Source organism: Muntiacus reevesi, chromosome 5 (genome assembly GCF_963930625.1).
Source record: "Muntiacus reevesi chromosome 5, mMunRee1.1, whole genome shotgun sequence".
Classification (NCBI taxonomy): domain Eukaryota; kingdom Metazoa; phylum Chordata; class Mammalia; order Artiodactyla; family Cervidae; genus Muntiacus; species Muntiacus reevesi.
Window position 1 is genome coordinate 40,683,323 of NC_089253.1, and position 22,218 is coordinate 40,705,540.

At 59.1% G+C, this 22,218-nt stretch overlaps 1 protein-coding gene across 9 annotated transcripts in view; it reads right to left on the minus strand.

Annotated features, from left to right (window-relative positions):
- Nucleotides 1–22,218, minus strand: part of NRXN2 (neurexin 2) — a 99,750-nt gene that overhangs the window by 17,775 nt on the left and 59,757 nt on the right. For 5 of the 9 annotated variants that reach the window (XM_065936542.1, XM_065936543.1, XM_065936541.1 and 2 more), the window contains 3 exons: nt 10,482–10,663; nt 5,793–5,964; nt 1,641–1,730 (listed from right to left, as the gene is read on the minus strand). In XM_065936542.1, the coding sequence (XP_065792614.1) occupies nt 1,641–1,730; nt 5,793–5,964; nt 10,482–10,663 (444 nt within the window). Of the gene's footprint in view, nt 1–1,640; nt 1,731–5,792; nt 5,965–10,481; nt 10,664–17,945; nt 18,666–22,218 lie in introns of those variants that run through there. The other 4 variants (XM_065936539.1, XM_065936544.1, XM_065936545.1 and 1 more) reach the window with 3 other exon arrangements.

Genomic DNA, 22,218 nt, shown 5'->3' on the forward strand with positions numbered 1-22,218 from the left:
TACGTTTTGGAACTGGAAAAATGGATTCACTCAATAAATATTTATTGAGAACCTACCACATACTAGGAGCTGATGGTAAAGTAATCTCTCCAAGAATGCCCAGCTTTGGTTCTCCAATGCTTTCCTGCTCCTCGTTTCATCTCATCCTCATGGCACCCCGTGTGAGGCAGGCTGAGCCGGGATCACTGTCCCTGTCTCCCCGAGGAGGGAGCCGATGCCTTGACCAAGGCCATGCCACGCTCTGGGAAATACTAGAGAACATGGCCCAATCCTGCACTTTCTAGAAGGGGAACCAGAGGCCTAAAGAGAAGATACAGCCTTGCAGGAGCAAAGCAGGACTGGGGTTCCAAACCACCAGCAGAAGCTCTTCTCCCAACTGGACCACAAGGCCCGCCCCCCAGACCCCTCTCCCTGGCCTGTCCAGCTCTCCTTACCCTTGGGGTCACAAGTCGTCCCAGCCTCAGCCCAAGCTGCTCCCTTAGCCTCTCTGATTCTGGGAGAGGGAGGTGGGTAATGGGGAGGAAGCTACATGGGTGAGCCAACTAGGCCCCTGGGGCCCCACCCACCATGAACTCCTCAAAGGGTTAAAGTTCACCCCGCTGGAGAGAGCAGCCCAGTGTGGCTGGGGGCTGTAGGTTTTAGCGATATCTGTTACAGTCCCTTTAACTTTTTGTCCTGCTACGGATTTATCATATCTGGTTATCAGTATGTTTAGTCCCCGCTGGCCATGTGGGGGGCTGGAAGTGACATTGGGGGTTTTAGTTGGGGCAGGCCCCAGTGGACATTTAAAAGCACAGTTATCAGCTGGTTAGGTGGAGGTTTAACAGTGTTACTTCCCCCCTAGAGTTTAGCCTTAGAGGTACAGAGCTCGCCCCCTCTCCAAAGGGAATGGGATGGCTTTGCCCTTGACCCCAACTTCCCTTGGTGACAAGTGGCCTTCTCCCTCCTCCCTCACACCCAGCAGCGCCTCTTAGCCAGCTGTTCTGTCTTCCTCATCAGCTCAGCGGGCACAGAAATCCTCCTGAGATGCCACCTCTCCCCTACTTCTTAGTCTCCCCCCAACCTCCACTGCATCTGAGACCTTCTGGACCCAGGTGGGCCCCTTCCAGAGACAGTGGGCCCACAGGCGCTCTTGATCTTTCCAGTAGGATCTGAAGCCCCCCACCCCACTCCTCCCTTTTCTCCTCAGATGAGCCCTGTGAGGTCTTCCTATCCCTCCTTGGGATCCTAGGACCACCACCCTCTGCTTCCCAAAGCTGTCTGCTGCCCAGCGTGCTGTGGTCCTCAGTCGGCCCTCGACTAAACCTCTGAGCCAACAGGGCAGCCCCCTCCCCACCTGCACTTCACCCTGCCTTCCTGGAGGGGTTTAGCATCTCCTCGATGACCCTATTCCCATCACAGGTTTAGGAAGAGACTGAGCTCTCCCACGTCTAGGAAGAGCCCCACCCCTGCCCCAACCACTCCTCTAGAAGCCACGGACCCATGACCCCAAAGAGGAAGGGAGCACCCTGGCCGGACAATCGTCCTTTTACTAGGGGGTGGGCGATGGGGAAGGCTCGGATGGGGAAAGAGAGAGCTCTGCACCTTTAAGATAGTGTTTTTAAAGTTAATTAATTAATTAATTAATTCTGGTTAATTACCTTTGTCGAGCAGCCACTCATCAACTACTCGACCAAGCCGGTAGGGGATTCTCTGTCTAGCAATCGCCAGGCGCTCGTTATCAAAGTTTCCTTGGAAAAGTTTAGAAAGACAGTAGGTTTCTCAGGCGGCGAAGTCCAAAGGAGTTAGAAAAGTAATTATGCATTTCTCAGGAGACTCAGAGTAAGCGGCCACATCCCACGGAGAGAGGGCAGGTCCACCCAAGGCGGGAGAAGAAACGTCGGTCCCTCGTCCGCCCTCCGGTCCCCCTCCCTAGGCTCCCAGGCAGAGCCAGCCCCATCCTGGGGGCAGGAGCCACCCGAAGAAAAAGAGGGAACAAGGAAGAAAAGGAAAGGGGAATGGAAGAAGAGGCAGCTGGAAGGTCAAAGGTCAGAGGTTAAACAGGTTTCTCTGTCTGCCCGCTTCCTTCCCCATCCCAGAGTGGGGTAGAGGGGCAGGGAGGGGCATTTAGCAGGTTTAAGTTAGGGGTGGAAGGCCTTAGCGACCCAGCTGGTTACTGCGTTTAGAGGGCGGTTTAGAAGTGGGAGGGGCGGGTTAAGCGGGGGTTTATGCGGCGTTTAGGGGGTGGTCCGGCACACACATTTAACAGTGAGATTTAAAACACTTCTCGAAGTCCCCTCGGTTCCCTTCAGGTTCTGTGATGAACTCCCAGCTTCCCCTCACCTCCAACCCCACACCACACCCCACCCCACCACTGGTTTCCACCTGCACTTCCCCCGCCAAGCCCCCACCGCTCTCACTGAAGACACTTCCCGGCTTCTCACCCTGGTCACAGCGCCCCAGCTGCCCCGCCCAACCCTTGCATCTCGCCTCCTCTGTCACCCCGGCCCACCCCCGGGCTCCCTGCAGCCATCCACGGCCCTCCTCCGCCTGGCGGCACCTTGCTCTCATCCCCCTCTCTCTCGTTTTCACCCCAAGACCCTCGGACTCCTCTCCACTCAGGTCCCCGCTTCGTTACAGCCCTGGGGACCCATCCCAGCCCCAACCTGAGCCTTCCTCCTCTCAATCCTGGCTGCCCGTCCATACACAACTGTTCTCTGCTCACAGCGAGGAAGGAGGATGTGTGTGTGTGTGTGTCTGTCTGTCTGTCTGTCTGTCTGTCTGTGTGTGTGTGTTCTGTGAGCTCTCCCCCAAGGCTGTGGGTGACCCCAAACTGTAGCTGTGGAAATGGAAGTTATTTCCTTTGGGCACCTGGCCACTCTACCCATTGAAATCACTGACACGATCTTCAATAACATGCACTCTGGGGGCGTTTTCCTTCTTATGTCTCACTGCACGACCGCACTACCTGCCCAGCGAGACCTGGGCCTGGGCCTGCCTGTGTTCACCTCCCATGAACCTCCTGTGGTGTGTTCACTCCAGCAGGGATGGGGTCTCCCTGGATGCTTACGAGGCAGTGAGACCCTCCCCTCCCAAAGGTTCCACAGACTCTGAATCCACAGTCAGGTCACTTGTGTTTTAGACAAAAATGGATCATCCACTCGTTTAGTCGCTCAACAAACATCTCCTGAGTGTCTTCTCTACTCTTGGTGCTGGGTGCTGGAGATGCAAAGACGAAATCCAGTCCTCGCCCAGGGGGAGCCCCCATCGAGCTGCAGCTGGCGAGTGACCGGCAGAGTCCTGTGTTCTGTTCGAGGCAGCACAGCACTGGGCTGGGGCTGGGAGGGGCCCCAGAAGAGTCTGGAGGAGGAGAGCAGCAGCCAGACGGCAGAAGCGGGGCAGGGGAGGGAGAAGGCGCAGAGGCAGGAGGGCAGGGGGCATCACCTTCTCCCACCGGATAGTTGTGTGTATGTGTGTGTCTGTCTGTGTGGTCATATATTTGTCCGTATGTGTGTCCTGAGAGGGAGGGAAGAATGTATGTCTGCCTCACTGGCACACACAATTCTAACAAGGTTACATTTACACAGCACCTCTGCTATGCCATGCCATTCTAGCACTTTCCTTAGGTCATCTCATGGAACTCTCACAGTATGGCTATGATGCAGATATCATCCCCAACTTTCAGAGGTAGAAACTGAGATGCAGAGGCACTAGATGACTTGTCCAAGGTCACACAGCTTGTCAGTAGCAGATGCAGGATGAAAAGCCAGGTCCTGTTGACTTGGGGGTCCCTGGGCTGCGTGTCTGTACTTCCTGAGAGTCTGGACCAGGCACACCCTACTCTGGCCTGCTGGTGTCGCTCGGGGTGACACTCGCTTTTGTAGGTGATCTGCCCTCACAGGGCACCAGGCCTCAGGTTACTCTGCTTGGCAGTCAAGGAGGCACCCCACAGCCTCTCCAACCCCAGCCAGGGATCCCAAGCAGAGGAGGGCGGGTGTGACTCTTCTAATCTTGCATCTGCCCTGCTGGGATCCAACGGAAGGAGCTCTGGCTTGACGTAAAGCTTCATGCTCCCCGAGTCCAGGCCTGTCCAGTGTAGGCTGGTGTCTTCACTACTGCAAAGGTTGCCCTGGTGTGTGTCTAAGAAAGAGCGAAGTCTGAGGCCCACAGCCTGGCCTGTCGGTGTCGGCGTGTCTGTGGCATTTGCAATGGGAACGTTTATGTGCCTGAGTTGCCCCACACATGCCCAGGCCTCAGTGTAAGCTGGCATCCCTCTGTAGGGCTTTTTCCCTCTATGTCTGTCTGATCACGTGAATATCTGCCAGTGTCTTTGTGTGTCTGGGGCTGCCCTGCGTTTGTGTCAGTCTCCATATTTATTAGGGGGCTTTGGGGTTCTGTCTTCAGGGGCTGCCTGAGAGTGTCTGGGTACAAGCCCATGTGTCGGTGAGCCGTAAGCCCACATGAGCCTTTTCATCCCAGTGTAAGTGGGCCTGTGAGGGTTTGCACACTTGAACCTCTCACATCCTTCTGCCCCTCTCAGCCAGCACGGGGCAGCTTCTCTGGGCATCACTTTGGCCAAGGAGAGGGGCTGAGCCTGCACATGATCTCTCTGCTCCTCAGTCGCCCCGTGCACATGACTCTGCAGTGTCACTCAGCCTGTATCTCCGCATCTCAGTGCGCCTGCAGTTCTCCTACGGTACCTCCACTTCCCCTCTCTGTCGTCTCCTGCACTGGGGTTCTCTTCGTCTCCCTCCCCAGGCTCTGGCCACCTCTTCTCTTGCTGGCTGCATCTGCGAGACAGCGGCTCCATGTATCTCCCTGCATCACTCCGGGCGCTGCCTCCGTTTCTGCTTCTGTCTCGGTGACTATTTCCATATCTCTCCATCGCTCCTCCCTTGTTTCCTCTCACTCTGAGGCTCTTTCTCTGCCTCCCTCAGATTCTGGCAGAGTCTCTGCCTCCTCATGTCTTTCAGGCCCTCATTCCTGTCCTTCCCTTGTGCTCCTCAGACCTCGGTGGGCCCTGGGCCACCACAGCTGTCACACTGTTGAATCACATCTGTTTGCATCCCTGCGCTCCCCCGCCTCCACGACTGTGAGTTCCCTGCGCCCTGTGTCCTCGGAGCTTAGCACAGGACCTAAGACCAGTAGGCTGTTGACGAAGCCTTGTTGGAGGCACTTGACCTATTTTTCGCTCTTGTTGTCACTTGTCGCTCTCTCCCTTTCACGATGTCCCTTACTCTTTGACACACTGGGGTTCCTTTTCTCCAGGTCTCCATGGTTACTTCTCTTTATCTAGTTCACCTAATACGAACCTTTGACTTGCTCTTTGTAAAGACCTTGGTTCTTGCCTTGGTTCTATCCTTGGGAACAGCCCTGCTTCCTTGCCAAGATCCGTTTTGGGTTACTTCTGAATCTTCTCTCTTTGGTGTCTGCATCTGCCGCCCCATTTCCACCTGTCCCTCTTTTCTCAGCTCATCCTTCCCTCACTTACGTCAGACTCTCCTTACCTCTACCTTCCTTCGCTTCTCTCATGCCCCACCAGCAAATGGGACCCTGCCCTTGCATCCTTCCTGGCTCAGCTGTTTCATGCCCCTGCGAGCTGACCTCCCACAGTCCCGCCCCTACCCTTCAAATCCCACTTTTTCCTTTTAGCCCCGCCCCACCTTGGTTCCGCCCCTACAAGCCACACCTTTCCCGCAGCGGGAAGCCTCGCCACTTAGCCCCGCCCCTGGTGCAGCAGCGCTCCTATCGGAGGCAGCCCTGGCCGCCCTGCCTCACCCCTCCCGCCAACACCTCCGCGCCCCGCCGCCTACCTGCCGGGTACCGCTCGTTGACCGGCCAGCTGTCCACCTGCAAGGTGGCGTTGCCGCCACTTCGAGTGAAGCGCACCACGTGGTATTTGCCGTCGCTCACGATGGCGTTGGGCTCGTCGATGGTAATGTCGTCCGTGCCCACGTTAAAGATCACCCCAACGGTGCCCTGGTCCTGGAGACAGGGAGGCAGAGTTCAGGGGTTGGGAGGGAACGACCATTCACTCCCGCTAGAACTCCTCCTGTGACTACCACCGGTCCAGCTCTGCTGCATTTAACACCTTTACAACACACGTCTCCCAGCCCTGTCTTTACTGGACCCTTTCACCTGCCCAAGGAGGTTGGCTTGCCCCCTCCCCCATACGCGAGAGAGGGAGCAACTGAGGCTCAGAGAGGTTGGAGAAGCCACTGTGGGGTGCAGAGCATGAACCTGGAGCACGTCAGCTGACCATACTCGCCTCTTGCTTTTTAGGTTCAGTCAAAATGTTCACAAATGTCTACGGGGCGCCTACTCCACGCAAGGGCCACTGGGCCTGCAGGCCCCGGACAGGGATGATCAAGAGCAAGCCAGGACCAGTGGAAGCACAGAGGGTAGAGGCCTCCCTAAGGCACGACCAACAGGGGAGTCCACAGAAGCCAGCCTGGTGCCTCGGGAGGGTCTGGCTTCCCCCCACGCACACACCTCCTAGCTCTAGCCTCTCCTCCCCTGAATGCTCAGCACTGGGCAAGTCTCTGGGGGCTTTGTCACCAGGGAATCAGCAGGCATCAGCCCATGTAGGTCAGGCCTGAGTGTGGGGGCAGCCCCTCTACAGTCAAGGGGGCAGAGGTAGGGGGTCTGGGTTGCATGTTTTGGAGGGTGTTGGGTATAGAAAGAGATCCAGGAGACAAACCATGTTGGGGTCATTAAGGAACGGTGAGATGGGGGTATAAGGGTAGAGGATGCTGCAGGCAGGTGGGAATGGACAGGAAGAGGAAAGACAGGGACTGAGCCTGGAGAAGGGGAGCAGAGAGTCAGTCTGAGCAACTCGCCCAGCCCCAGGTCTCAGAGAGGGCCTCGTGGGAAACCCGCACAGGCTGCCCAGGAGCCAGTCCAGGAAGAGTTCTGTCCGTGGTGCCAGAGCCTCAGTGAAGCCCTCAGTGGTGCCAGGCCCTCTGTGGGTACTGCACACACGTGCTCCCTTTACCCCCACGGCAACCCTCAGGAATGTACAGCATCCGCGTTCCACTGAGGAGGAAACTGAGACCCCGGGAGGGTAAACAATATCCCCAAATTCCATGGCTCATAAGAAAGGGACCCCAGGTTTGAACCCCAGTTGGCCTGACTCCAAAGCCAGTGCCTTCTCCCGCTTTGCCCCACCAGTCTAGGGAGACACCAACTCAAGAGTGCTGGAGCTGGGGGTGATCTGAGAGGCTACTGAGACCAATCTTCCTTCAAGAGCAAAGACATCTAAAGAAGCCAGCGCAAGGCCCTCTGGGCCCTAAACCTGAGCCCCTATTCCATTCCCCTGTGCTTCCTAGCAGTACCCCGAGTTCAGCCTCCTGAGCTCCCACACCCTCCTCCACCTGGGACAGACACTCACACAGATTCCCTCACAGTCAGGGGGACCCAGATCCTCCCAGAACACACTACACTCCTGGAGTCTTCCTGAAAAACTGTTCCAGTCCAGCCTGGGCATGAGGAACCATTCAGCAGCCACCTCCTGCATCCAACAGGGTCAGGAGGCTCGGCGGCACTGAAAGAGGGCGGAGGTGGCTCAGACGAGGCAGGCATGGGGTTTGCAGGGAGAGTGGGGGAGCAGGCTGTCACCTGTGGTCTACCTGAAGATCCAGGCCCTATCCCTTCCCCACTGTGGGTCCATTTCTCCCCCTCCTAGAACCTGGGAAAGCCACACACACATACAGAGAGCCCTACACATAGCAGCACCTCTTCAAAGATGCAGCAAAGCAGGGAAACTGAGGCTGGGCTTGCCTAACAAAGAGTACTAGCAAGCTGCACCCACCCAGCACCTGCAGACTGGCGACATCCAGGGAGAAGGGGTGATGGTCTGCTCCTCACAGGAGGGGAGCAGACCTCAGTACTGCTGTGAGTAATCCAACAGCACCAGCCCCTTGGGCGCCTCTGAGGGTTTCTCCCCACGAGGCTCAGCCAGGTGGTGACAGCAGTCAGCAAGCGGAAGTGGTCTGAGAGCCGGACAAACAGAGGCCGTCCAGGGCAGCTGGAAGGCAGGACACCCCCGTTTCCTAAGAGGCAGCCAAGCCCAGAGCCGTGCACTCCGGGGGGAAGAGGCAGCTCCCAGAGCTGCTCCCGACGTGAAGTCAGTTGTCACTTCTGTTAAAGTCATTAATTCCTAATTCCCCAATTACCTCATTAGGCGGCGGTGGGAAGAACGAGGCCGCTCCTACAGCAAATAATTATGGGAGTCAAAATTAATTTGGCAAAGTGGAGCGACGCTTTATTAGAAACGTCAAATTGCTTTTCTCTTATTTTGCTGCCGCCTCCCCACTCTCAGAGAGCTGCTAATGACGCTGCGGTGGGAGCTGATGTGTCACCAGGGGAGGTGGGGACTTGGGGGCTGCCCCAGGGGGCTCGAGCCCGTTGAGTGCCCGGCTTACCCTGCACGGGGCTCCCACACTTCCTCCAGGGCCCCCCACCCTTGCCAGGCTCCCCATCCCAGGCCCAGCCCCACTCCGCCCCGCCCCGCCCTCTACAGCACCAGGCGTCTGTAACCCAGCACCCAGCAAAGGCAGTGGGTAACTGCTGAGAGGGGGAAAAGGCGACTCTTCCCCGCTCCCTGTCCCCCTGCTCCTTCTCCTCAGCACTGGGGGAACCCTGTCTCCTAAACCCACAGGCACAGAGACAGAAGTCATCAATGAGGCAGACACAGACCACCTGCAGATCCACTCATCCGGGGGGACACTCACGGGCGATCGGGCTATTACCGGACATGGTGCTTCCTAGGGGCTGGGCAATGCCCTAAGAGCTTTAGGTGCATCATCTCGAACCTCCCCAGCAGTCCCCTGTCTTCTGCCCATGCCACCTTGCAGAGGAGGACACTGAGGCACAGGAGATGAGGGAACCGCACGAAGACAGGGCAAGGACGAGGCGGGGTGGGGACTCAAGCCCAGGCATCTGCTCCGAAGGGCACACAGCCTCTCACGACTATGTGACGAGACAGCAGCCGCCCTTACCCACAGCGAAGGACCCGGGAGCACAGTCACACCCGCCACGCAGGCTCAGGAGACTGAACTGGCAGCAAACACCACACGGCCAAGGAATACAAATATAGAGCGACACGCCCAACCAGAGGCCACGAGACTGTCCCCCACTGTGCCCCCGAACGCTCCTGACATGATCAACGTGCACCGGCCCCACGCTGTCACACTCAGTCATCACACCATCGCACTGCCTCTCACGTGGGCGGAGACACCCGCTCACAGAGCTTCCAGCCTTCTCCGCCACACCTCCCTCTGCACCCCTTTCCTGCTCGCTTCGCTGCCTGGCCTCCCCCGCCCGGCGCCCATCAGCTGCCACTTCTCCAGCTCCACTCTGCCTACAGGCCATCTCCCCTCAGGCCTCATTCCTTCACTACCTCCTGTCCGTGTCGAGTGGGGAGGGGGGGAATGCAGCCTGGGGAGCCTAAAAAGCTGTCCTGTAAGGAAGGACCGGAGCCCAGAGAAGCCTCTCCCCTTGCCCTCTTGCTCCCCTGAAGCTCACGGTTCCCTAGGCAGATCCCTCCAGCACACAGAGCCTGGCCAGCCTGTTCAGCCCTCCCAGCTCAGGGTCCCCAGGTCAGCGCAAGGGGTGCAGGCAGGGAAGGGAGGAAACTGTAAGGGGCTGCACAGGCGGAGATGGAGGCAGGTCAGAGGTCCAGGGGCTAAGACAGTGGGGAGAGGCTTAGGGCAGAAATGGAGCAGAGCTACCTAGAGCTTGTAGAGAAGGGTGTGGGGGCAGGTCCGGAGATGGGGAGAAAAGGGGGCAGCTTCAAGACTAGAGTTAGGATGGAAACTGTGAGGAGAGGGGCCTGAGGGAGGCAGTGGGAGAGAGCAGAGGGCAAGGAGCGGAGTTGCACAGAGAAAAGCAGAAAAGTGGGGCTCGGAGGTCGGGGTGGAGATGTGGGGTTGGGCCAAGAAGTCAGGGAGGAATGCGCAGGGCTATGGCCAGAAAGGCTGTAGCTATGGCTAGGAGGCTGGGCAAGGTGGCCGCTGCGAGGGCAAAGGCCATGGGAACAATATTCAAGGGCAGGGCAGATGCGGGACAGGATCAAAAGGCAAGGTGAAGAAGCAAGGGTGGGCTGTCCCGGGGCGGGGAGGCCAAAGGAGGAGCAGGACAGAGTACGGGACACAGTGGGTGGCCGAGTTGGTGTCATAGTGAGTGGGCAGCAGCCCAGGGCAGTCATGAGGCGAGGGCGGCCCCGAAGGCTGCAGGAGAATGGCCTGGAAGCCTGGAGGGAGCCCCTGACTACATTTAGGAAGGTCTCAGAGCTCGGAGCTGGGGAGCTTCAGTGAATAACCGGCAGGAGAGGGGGTCCCAGGAGCAGAACCACAGGGAGGAAACCCCAGGGGTCAGGGAACAGAGATTCTGGGGGCTCCACGGAAGGGAAAGATTTAAGGTGCTGGTCCCATGGCAGGAGGGACAGAGTGGACCTGGGGTAGGAAGGCTGAGGGGTTGGGGGTGGCGGCCCCGCTTCTTACGATGTGCAGCTGCAGGTAGTCCCCGAGGCCCGAGGCGCTGTCGACCCGCACCAGCACAGCGCTCCGCTGGTGCGTGCTGAAGCCCACGGCCAGGCGGTCCATCCTTGTGCTCGGCCGGTCATTGGGGGGCCACGTGTAGGTGATGAGCGCTCCCCCCTTCCCAAAGATGTACGTGGTTCCAGCTGCAGAGAGAAGGAAAGGGAGAGGGAGATAAGACGTCAGGGGGGGTGGTCAGCAGGTCCTTAGGGCTGTGGCCAGCGCCCTGAGACAATGGGTTTAGGGTACAGGCTTCAGCTGTGAGACCCACAGCGGCCACCAGGCCCTGCTGTCCTAGGGAACAGTTGGCAGGCGGGCGCCCGGCTGGGAGCCTGTGCACGCGCACAGACAGATGTAGCTGCCTCATCAAGAATTCCAGTTTTAATTACCGCAAAAGAGAGGTAATAGAGAGACCGACACAGAGAGAGAGGGCCTGGGGAGATGCTGCGAGGGGACAGAGATGATCACCAGGGGCAGGCAGGACCTAGAGGGCCCCGCTCGACTGCTCCCAGGCCCGGCCCAGGTGACAGGTGTGTGGTGTGTGTTTCTGCAGGCTGAGTGGAGCAGGCACCAAGGCAAAAGGAGCCCCAGGCGATGGCGGGAGGAGAAGCAGGGGCTGTGTTCGGCTCTGACTCATAGCCCGCAGGCTGGCGCCCCTCCAACACCTGCCCCCCACCCCCTCCCAAGCCCCTGCAAAACCTGGTTCCAGTTTGCCTGGACTCCCTGCTTCCACTCCCAACTAGGGGGATGCCTGGGTGCCAAAACAGGGGGTCCTGGAGCCCTGCCCAGAAAAAAAGAGACAGACAAGGGGTGGGGGTGGGGGGGAGATTGACAACCAGAGGAGGAAGGAGGCAGAGAGACAGATGGACAGAGAGGGACAGAGAGGGGTGTAGGTGAGAGAAAGCAGGAGGGTGGGAGCCAGAGATGGTGAAGGGAACCCTCTCCCACCCCTCCCCCACCCCACCCTCTCTCCCCCTCTGTCTCCTCTTTGCCATCCGGCTGCCGGGGGCGGGGTGTGAGGTCCCTAACGATCTCAGCCCCAAAATAAACCCCATTAGTCGCCACGTCCCCTCCTGCGGCTGCCTGGGCTCCCTGGGGGTGGGGGGGTGGGGGCAGACTGATGACCACGGTGGGGGTGGGGGGCCAGTCACCCAGTTGCTGGGAAGGGAGCTCTGTCTGGGAGGCCTAGAGGACTAGTGCTCTGGGGCCTTCAGAGAAGAGAAGACAACAATCTTGCATTCTTTAGAACATAAATGGAGCAGATGAGATCCATAAAATGCTTAATTAAATAATTAGCCACTAACGGCTCCTCTCAAAGCACTTCTTGGGGGAGAGGGGTTCAGGGGAGGACTTATCCAGACAGAAAAGAGAGGCAGATGAGCCTGAGGGGGAAAACCTGGAGTAGACTGGGAGAAAAGTGTGGCTGTGGGGTGGGAGAGCCCTGGATGGGCTAGAAAAGTTCCAGGTCAGGGAGGGTCTGAGGTATTTCTGGAGCAAACCTGCTCTGCTAAGATGGCAGTCCAGTGGGAAACACTAAGGCCGCCCCTCTCACACACCTTGGGGTCTCTCACCTCAGGGCAATTTGGGCAATATGGGACCAGGGGTCTCTATCCTAGGAAGCTCCTGGGCCTCCAAAAGGAGAGGGGACCCCTGAGTGCTTTGGAGGGAGGCACCTTCTGCAGGCCCAGGAGGAGCCAAGGAGACAAGGGAAGGCTGTGTGTGGTCTGGGTCCCAGAGAGGCACTGGGGCCAGCAGGGGGCCGGGGGCGGGGGGGGGGGGGGGGCAGGAGCTGTCACCCTGAGCACTTGTCACCAGCGCCCTCCATCTCCCCCAGGCAGGACCAGAGGGGAAAGATGACTCCCGGGGGCAAGATCTCGGGGAAGGAAGCACCTGGGTGTCAGTTAACTGACATCTGCCACACCGCAGCTGTGGGAAAGTGCCCCCAGCAGACAGAGGGAGCTGGGCCCTGCCCCCTCCCAACTCAGGTATCCTTCCTCCCTGGGGGCCTCCCTGGTGAGATCTGAAATCTCAAGATGGGGCCCCAAGATCAGGGCTGAGAACCGGATCGGGGCATGAGCCACACCCCCGCCCTCTGGCAGTCACTGCCTGGACAGGGCAGGGTGTGAGGGCTAGGGGCAGAGCAGGCCTCAGCGGGCACCCTTCTCTCCACTCCCAACACTGCAGCACTCCGGAAAATCGGCTGTTTCCATGGTAACCGTAATACCCAGGGTCCTCCCTTCCCCCTCTGCTCACTCACAAGCTGCACGTCCAAATTTGGGGGGTGAAGAGGACCAGGGGAGCTGAGATGCTGACCCTCCTGCACACACACTCCTCCCTGCCTCTTGGCCTATGGGCCTCTTCACCCCTGGTTCCAGGGCCTCCCAGTCAGATGTAGAAGGGCTTACTGGGTCTCTTGTTCCCTCCACCAACAAAGGAAACTCCATCTACCTGGAGCCTCCTAAACCCCTCAGGGCTCGGGGAAAGAGAAACCTTTTCTCCTCACTTTCCCATCCCAGGAACCCAGACAGCACATCACCCCGAGCCCGGAGATGAGGTGAGAACCGAGCCCGCCCCCCATCTCCATGCCCCATAGTGCAGTGAGGCAGGAAGGATCAGAGGTCGGGCGCGTGCCCGCAGCCCCGGGCCCCGTAGCCGACGCGTCCCCAGTGACGCATCCCCAGACCCCACACCCACACACAGGCCACGCCGCAGCCAGCTGCACACAAAGACCCAGTGTGGAGAGGCAGACCCCGACAGGAGACAGCCGGGAAACATGGCGGTAAGCGCACAAAGACTGGCAGGCGGCGAGGGCAGCGGCTGGCACCGCGCAGGACGGGACGGTCGCACGCCTCCCCGCCCCCGAGGTCCACGGCACACGGGCCGCCCCCCACCAACCCCAGTCCCCAGCCCGCGCCCCCGCTCGGCCGGGCCTCCCCCGGGATTCACTACCCCGCGGCTCTCCCACTGCCGCCAGTTTATTACGCGGGGCGGGACTGTAAAAGCCTAAGGGCGTTTATTACACGGTGGGGGATCGGATGGAGAGACACGTCTTGGGCCGAAGAGGTGAAGGATGGATGGTTTATTGGGCTGGGGCGGCAGTGATTACCCTGGGGAGGCATCTCTCTCCCCGGCCCCCCGCCTCCCGCCCTCCGGGCAGCAGGCTCGGGTTGGGGCGGACGCGGGCGGGGGCGGGGCTCCGCCCGGTCCCTCCCCTCCCCTCCCCGCCGCGCTCCGGAGGCGCCTCCCTCCTCGCGCCCGGCCAGCCGTCCTCAGCCCTGGCCATCAGATACCCCGGGTCGCAGGGGAAGGCACACATGGAGCCCGGGACACCACAGCTAGAACCTCTGACGGGTTCCCGAAAGGGCTCTGGAGAAGAAGGGGGCCTAAGCTAAGGCCCATTATGTGGCCCTCATGTGGTCCAGACCCACTGTTCTTGACCTCCCCAGGAAAATGCTACTGAGCTACATGACAGATAACATTGTGTAGATACCATTGTGAGGTGGCAGGGTGGGAAACACCCCTGAAGCCCTAGGCAAGACTGCCTCTGGCCAGACACAAAATGCAAAGGCCTAAGTGGCCACCACCCAAAGGGCCAGGCCTGGAATCTTCTGCCCACACCCAACATGGTCCCCTCTATGCCTCCTAGACCCAGAAATTCACTGGTCCAGTAAAACACTAAATGATCAAGAATCTTCCGTACAATTCCCACACACCTGCATTCTAGAGGGAAAAAAACCCAACCAACCATTAATAATGGTTAGCTAATCCAGACCCAAATAAAATAATCATCCCATGTGAAAAGCCACGCGTGCAGTGCTGCCCCCGTGGTTAAAACTACATGTGCAGACCCTCTGTCTGACGCATCAGAACCCATGACAGAAACCTTCTGGGAGATCTAGAATCACGACAGGATAAAATATCCTCCACAATCCAGAAAGGCTGCAGTCCTGAGTGCCCACAGCCCACACCAGTTCTTTGTATACAGACCCAGGCGGGGGGTACCTCCCTAGATCCAGAGCCCTGGGCTCAGCTCTCTCTTGATCCCAGAACAATATCTCCTCAATTCTTAAGCTCATTCTTGGCCATAAAACATTCAGTCAGACATCCAAGTGAACACACCCATAACAAGAATCAAAATAAATGCCAGACCCCTTTATAAGCTGGAGTGATGAATGCAGAACCCCTGGAGGCTCCTGACTCAGAAACAAACTGGGATTGACCCCTCTATTCCTGGCCTCAGAGGGTACAGGAAATGAAGGTCTGGGGTGGCGAGGCTTGTCAAGGGCCCTGAAATCAGAATCAGGGTCAAGGATCAGAAGTGTCACCCCCGCCCCAGGCCATTTTTAGGACCCAGGTGTTTTGGTCCTCCCAGGCCCAGACTGACACCAGGGGAGGCGTGTCTGGCAGGTCGGTAGGGGTATTATGTAACAGGAGGGGTTGGGGGTGGGAAGGGAAATGGAGAAAAGAGTGAAGGGAAGGAGGGAAGGAAGAAAGGAGAAAGGCAGGAAGAGCCCATGAGAAGAGAAGTGGAGACACAGGTGCAGAAAGAGTAGCTCCTCACCCTGGGGAAACCCAGAAAGGAAAGGTGTCCTCTGGCTGGATGGGTCTCCCAAGCTGGCTCTGTCTCTTGCCAAGCCTGGGTCCCAACAGAAGCCAGGCCCTGGACCTCGCCCCACAGCGGAGGTGCGCAGAGGTGGGGTTCAGCCATGACCACTGGCCTCTTCCTCCTCTTCTCTGTCCTTGAACCCTCCTCCGTCCTCTCACTTGCCTGACCCTTCATGGGCTCCTCCACCCTGTTTCTCCATCACCTTCCCTCACTGCCCTGCAGGGCCCTCCAGCTCCTCTGCTTCCTTGGGGCCCTGGGCAGCCCATGGCCTTCCTGGGGCGGTTTCTCTCTTGCACAAGGGGGTGGCTGCCTCTGAGGCCATCCCAATGCCAACATTCCATAGGATCCCACCCCCGACAGCCCCCAAGTTCTTTCCTCCATTGTCTCTCCCTTTCCTCCCCAGCTCTTTGCACCCTGACACCAGCTCCTTCACTGAGCCTTCCTCTGGCACTTCAGTTCCACTCTGCTCAGCTCCCTTGGGCCAGCCCCCCTCCATCCCCTGCCTCTTTGACCTTCTCTCCTCTTCACCCCACAGAGATCTTCCCTGATGGCCTTTCTTCTCTCATCCCTTTAGGCCTCGCCTCACTGCTCAGAAAGACCATGTCTTATCTGGGTCTCTCTGGGGACTGAGCCTCAGTGGAGCTGGAGGGGACAATGAAGAGGATGGAGAAAGGCAAGGAGGGCCAGATTGCTCCTGGTGAGAACAGGGGAGCTAAAATCAGGAGCAGGGGTGTGGGGGGCGGCGAGTGCAGAAGGAGAAGAGCCTGGAGAGCATGGCGTGGAGATGGACCCAGCTGGGAATGACTCTGCTGGGCAAGAAAAAGAAAGGAATGAGAAAGAGATGGAGGATGCTGGTGAGGCTGCCCCTGGGAACTGGATGAAGGGAACACAGAGGCAGGAAAAAGATAAAGATAATCCAAGGAAAAAGGAGGAAGGGGGAGAGCAAAAAGGTGGGAAGCTTGAAAGTGGTATGGGGGAACAAAGAGTGGGAAGCAAGAAAGGACAGGTGAAGAACACTGATGAGGACGCAAAGATGAGAGCAGAAATGGGGACCATGAGGGCACAGATGGGAAGTGAAGATATGGGCATGAAAGATGAGGAAGGAACAAAAAGGGAGTCAAAAAAATGAGAGGGTATGGATGGGCGGAAATGGAAGTGATGGACGTACAGAAATTAGAGACAACAAGGTACAGAGTGTGAACAGGTGAAGGCACAGCGATGGAAGCATGGAAATGTCAGAGTACCAGGATGGAAGGCAACAGAGGCACCGAGAGGGGAAGTGATGGGGGGACGGGTATAGGAGGTGATGAGAGTACAGGAATGAGAAGTCACTGAAGTACAGAATGGCAAGTGTTGGAGGGCTGAGGTGGGGACTAAAGATGGAAGCTGATGAAGTATATGGATGGGAAGCCATGGAGGTATGGAGGTGGGAGATGATGAGCTGTACCACATGGGAGGTGAGAGAGGTACAGAATGGAGGTGATGGTGGTACCCTGTGGAAACTGATGGCAAGGTACAGAGATGGGAGGTAATGTGGAGAACAGAGAAGGAACTGGACTAAAACGGGAGGTGATGGGATCTCTGGAACAGCAGGTAACAGGAGCTTTGAGATGAAATGTGAAGGAGAGACTGAGATGGGAAATGATGGGACCTGACATGGAGATGAAATAATAAAATGTGAAGAGGGAGAGACCCAGGAGGCCTGGGGTTGGAAGTCATAGGGGCGCAGTAATGGGAAGTGTCGGGGGCACAGAGAATACGGAAGACAAAGATAGAAGGCAGCAGGTACAGAGATGGGAAGAGAGGCATACAGTGAATCTCAGGGGTCTAAGGTATGAAGTGATGAAGGGACTGGGCTGGGAGGTGAAAAAAAGGAAGAAACTAGAAGTGTTAGAGGTCAGGAACGAAAGGTCTGAGAGGGAAGGAGAAGTAAATTTTGACATGGAAGGATATGGCAGGAGGAGACACTGAGATAAGAGGTGACAGTGTAGAGTGGCAGAGGACTGACTGGAGAGGGGAAGGGGAGACGGGGTGCTGAGCAGAAATTCAAACAGCGGGAGGTGGGAGATGCTGAGGATCAGAGGTGGAGGTACGGCAGAAATGAAGAGATGTGGAGAGGAAAAACCAGAGATGAAGGGAATGAGGCTGGGAAAGGATGGGACAGCGGAGCGAGCTGATTGCTTGGGAGGCGGTGGAAGGACAGGCATGGGGGAAAGACGGGAAGGCGGCTGAAGGAACAGAGGTGAAACTGCCAGACACCAGGAGGGGAAAGAGGCAGTGACGGGACACGTCTGAGCAGAGGTGATAGATGGGACAGAGGTGAGAGGTTGGGGTGGGTGGGGGAGATAATGGGCACCCAGATGCTGGGCCAGGAAAGTGACAGTGGCCTAGGTGGAGGGAAGCCAGATGGAGAAATGATAAGGGGCAGGGATGGAGGAGGTGAAGAGGAAGAGAAAAGGGGAAGGGAGAGCAGGGCAGAGAGGATGGACGGCCAGACAGAGAGGGGGTGAGGGGGCCTACACAGAAGGTTATAACACCCTGGAGATAGGGATTCGGAGGTGAAGGTGAGGCAAGCAATGAAAGTGAAGACAGAGATGAGGGTGATAAACGGACGGGGTGAGGGGATGCTGCTGGAGAGGAGAGGGTGCGGCTGAGGTGCTGATGGAGCCCAAGATGGGAGGTGAGGGGGCGCGGGCCCGCAGAGCGGAGGGGCCGGGCCTCGGCGCGCACGGCTGGGGTGCGGCCCGCGGGGGCCAGGACCGCGCGCAAGGGAGGCCCCGGGGGCGGCCGGCCGGCCGGCTGGTATCGGCAGCGCCACTTACCGTGCCCGCCGCGGGTGAGGAAGGGCATGCGGTTGATGGCGATGGGCACGGTGCCGTGCTTGCTGTGGAAGTGGTGGACGTGGTGGGTGGTGCTGAGGCTGGAGGAGACCCGGGCCCCCTCGGCCGCCCCCAGCAGCAGCAGCAGCAGCGGCAGCAGTAGCGGCAGCAGAGGTGGCGGCGGCGGCGGCGGCAGGGGCCCGGCCAGGGCGGGGGGGCGGCGCGGGCACCCCCCCAGCCCGCTTCCCCCGGGGGGCATTTCGGCCCGGGGGCGGCCCCCTCACAGCCCCATGGCCGGGGGCGGGGACGCGGGGCCTAGTAGCCCCGCGAAGCCCCCCTCCGGCTCCGAGCCCCTGGAGGGGGGTGGGGGGGGGGTGAAGAGAAGGAAAATCAGAGCCCAAGCCTCGGTCCGGAGTCAATGAAATCAAGTGGATCCCGCCGGGGAATCCGGGGTCCGCGGAGCGGCAACGCCAAGGTCCAGGACGCCTGGGTCCATCGCGAGGAGCTAAGGGTCCCCCCGCATCTCGGCGGGGTCGGAGCGGCGCAGAGGGCCGTCAGAAACCCGGGGGAGCGCCCGGGGGAGGGGGCATGGTGCCGGGTGGAGAGAGAGGGGAGGCGCGGGGGCCAAGCAGGGAGGGGAGAGCGGGGAAATCCTGCGGAAAAACCGAGCCGGGGAGGGGGGACTGGAGGAGAGGCAGGAGACCGACGGAGACCAGGGCCCGCCGCGCCGCGGCTGCCGCTGCCGCCCGACGGAGGCCGGGGGGAGAGGAGGGAGCGGCCGGGGGGTGGGGGCGGGAGAGGGGGGAAGGGAAGCAAATCCGGGTGAGGGGGGAATGAAGGGAGAGGAGGGGAGAGGAGAGGAGAGGAGGGGAGCGGGGCTGAGCGGAGGGAAGGCGCGAGCCTGCGAGATTCCGGCGGAGAGATGGAGGCAGCGGAGTGTTGCTGCAGAGGCTGAAGAGGGCTGGAAGGGAGAGGGAGGGAGAGAGGAGGGAGGAAAGGAGGGGTGGAGAGGGGAGGGGAGGGGGAGCGCGGGCGGAGGAGGGGGCAGGGCGAAGGGACCCGAGCGGCTCCTGATCTGCGGGCGGCGCTGGGCAGCTCTGCCGCGCGGCACCTGGCTAGCCGGCTCAGCGCTCGCCTCTCCTCTGCGCGCGCCCCACCCCTCCCCCACGCCCGGGTGCGCGCACCCCTCCCGCCCCCCTCCGGAGAAGGGGCCCTGCTGAATAATTGAACAGAACTGAGGCTAGCCGGAGAGGCCGCTCTCTTCCACCTCCTCCCACCACCCCCACCCCCGGCCCGGACGAACCCCAATAGTGCTCGCTGGCCCAGTGCGCAGAGATGTGGCTACCGCCACCTCTGCACGCACCCCTCGGAACACACGTGCACGCTAGGATGTGGACGGGCTCGGGTATGGAGACACCCACGTGCCCATACAGGCACCAGTGCGCGCGCACGCACACAGGCTCAGACACAGACATTGCATACATGTGCTCACAGACAGCCGGCACACGAACTCACACTCAACCGAGTGTGTACACATGCTCACACACATACGTGTTTGGTCACAGGCAATGAATGAACAGCCAGCGTACCCACGGACACCCCCCTCCAGGTCACCCTCCAAGAACAGGGTCACCCATATGCATACAAACAATGTACCCGGAGCCTCAAAGGTGCTCAAGAGTTAAGACATACCGCACACACAGTCCCTCGACACCTCCTCAGAAGGGTGCTTCCCTCCCCGCGGTAACCCTCCTGGACACCTCCAATCCTTCCTGTCCACTTCCTCTGCCCCTCCCCTAATGCCAACCTCGCCCTCTTGGGTGGGGAAGGGGCAGTTCCAGGATACCTATCCAATGAGTGTTCCACTTGGGACAAAACCCTTTCTGAGCCACTTATGTCCTGCTGAGGAAGCCATTTCTCCTTCTAGGGTGCCCCTCCACTGCGACCTGCCCCTCAGACTTTGGGGCACCTCTGGGAAGTAAGAGCAAGGAGGCTTTCATCCCTTCGTCTGGATACCACCTCTGCACTGACATCAACTTGAGTTCTGCTTGGACGAGGCTTTAATGGGGTGGGGGGTGGGGGGCGCAGGGAGGCAGAGAGTAGATAAAGAGGAGGAAGAGAGGGAGGGAGGGAGTGATGGACCTGGAAGGAGGCAGACCAGGAGAGGTGGCGACGAAAGGGCAAAAGGAAGGGGCTGCGAAAGAGGAGGGGGGGCAGGGGAGGGGCTGGCTTCTGCTTATTATTCAGCATTCCGTTTTGGAGCAAAACCTGTTACCAGGAGGCCCCGAAAGAGCTGCGCCCAGCTCCTGGATGCAGCCAGGACCTGGGACAGCTCCTCCTCCCCAGCGGCCACCTTCCCCAGCTTGTTAGATGCCAGTGCCCCATTAGGTCCCCAGCCTTTCAGAGGGAAGAAAGGGGTCCTCAGAGGCACACAGAAAGAAGTGTCCCGGTGGCGTGTGGCCCCATGAGGGAGGAGAGTTTGCAAGCTGGGGAGCACTGCTTCCTGCCCGCTCTTCCTGTGCCCGCTCTTGGCCCTGGCTCTGGGATAGAGACTGACAGAGCTCTGAGCAGGCAGAAAATGTATGGTCCCGGAGGGAGGGAGGGAGGAGCCGGTGGCGAGAGGAGAGGAAGGGAAACCGCCTAGAGGCCAATCAATACTAGTGAGTGGGAAGTGGAGAGAGCCGGAGGGGGCGACACTGGCTAGCGAGGTGGGGAGAGAAAGGGTAAAAAAGAAGGGAGAGACAGAGGTGTGCAGGAGATCAATAGAGGCTGCGGAGACCAGCAGAGCAACTAGGGAGATGAGAAACAGGGGCAGAGATGGGGAAGAACCCACTGCCTGGGAGAGCCCGGGGATAGGCTCCGGGAGGCGGAGCTGGAGCTGCCCAGGGAAGCGCTGTCCAGACCTCAGCCCTGGGGCTTCAGGCCCTGCCAGCAAGCAGGCCCCCATCCAGCTTCCTTCCTCTCTCATTTCACATTCTTTTTTATTTTCTCTCCGCTTTCCTCTCTCTCACCCTGACAATGACTTCTCTCCCTCTGATCTCCTGCCTTCCCAGAGCAGACTCTTGAGCCTCACAATGGTGCCTTCACCCCCAGGTGGAATTCCCATGTCCCAGATGGAGAAACTGAGGCCACGTGTAGGGAAAGGCTGTCCTGAAGGTTGGACTCCTCCTCATCCCAGCCTCTTCACCATCAGACAGCTCCACACCACAGGCCCAACCCTCTGAGGATGCCTGGGCTATCTCCACCCCCTCCGTCTCTTCAGGCACAAGGGTCCTTGATACCCAGGGTGCCGCCAGGGCCGTCACACTTGGGGTGGAGCAGACAGCCATCTGGGCCAGGTTCCTACTTGACCTTGTGCATCAGTGGAGCCCCATCATAGAGACAGCATGAGCATCAAACAGCCAAGCCTGGAGTATCAGGAGGAGGCACAACTTCAAGAGAAAAAGGGTTGAGATCTCAGAGGTACCCCCAGGGTCAGTGCTCAGAGGTTCCCAGATTGCACCCACCTTGTCTTTACCTCCAAGGCTCTGCTCGGGCTCTGCCACCAGACACACAGACCAGCGCTCAGGGACAGTCACACTTCCCAAGAGGCCCCTGTTCACCAGCTCCAACTCTCCCTGCCTCCCACCTGCCTGCAACCCAAGGAAGTTGTTCCAATCTCTCTTCCCACCCCTGCTGAAAGATGGTTTGACTCCCAAACCCACATCCATCTCTCCGCTCCCTCTCAAAAGGCTCCATCATGTGGGAGTGAAGTAGTGACGAGGGGCAGCGCTCTTCTCCATCCTGACCCCCTCGGCCATGGCAAGAAATGCCTACTATCCGTGGGCACCGCCTCCATCTCCACCTCCACCACCTTAAGAACACCTAGGTTCCAGCCCCTCCCCGCCCCCAGCGCCCTGCGATTAAGGGCAAGGATGTGCCTGTTACTGAGGCCTCAGTGTCAGCAGCTAAATCAGACAGCTGGTCTCCATCTTACTGTCTTCTCTGAGGACAAATTAAAATGACTTTGTAAGCCGTGAAACACGAAACAGTCAGTAGGGATAGTTACTATTAAACAGCAAAGTTGCCACCATCCCCAGATCGCCTGCACAAAGCGGGAATGAGCTGGAGAGGAAGAGGCCCGGTCCCAGCCCCGTCCTTATTCCCCGACAGCCAGGACTGGAGTGCCCCTGAGCTGGCCGGCATCTGCGGGCTTTGGCAGGTACAGCGAGTGGCAGGCTGGACAGGAAGAATCCTGCAGGACCAGACAGGATGTGGAGGTACCCAGGGATGGGCC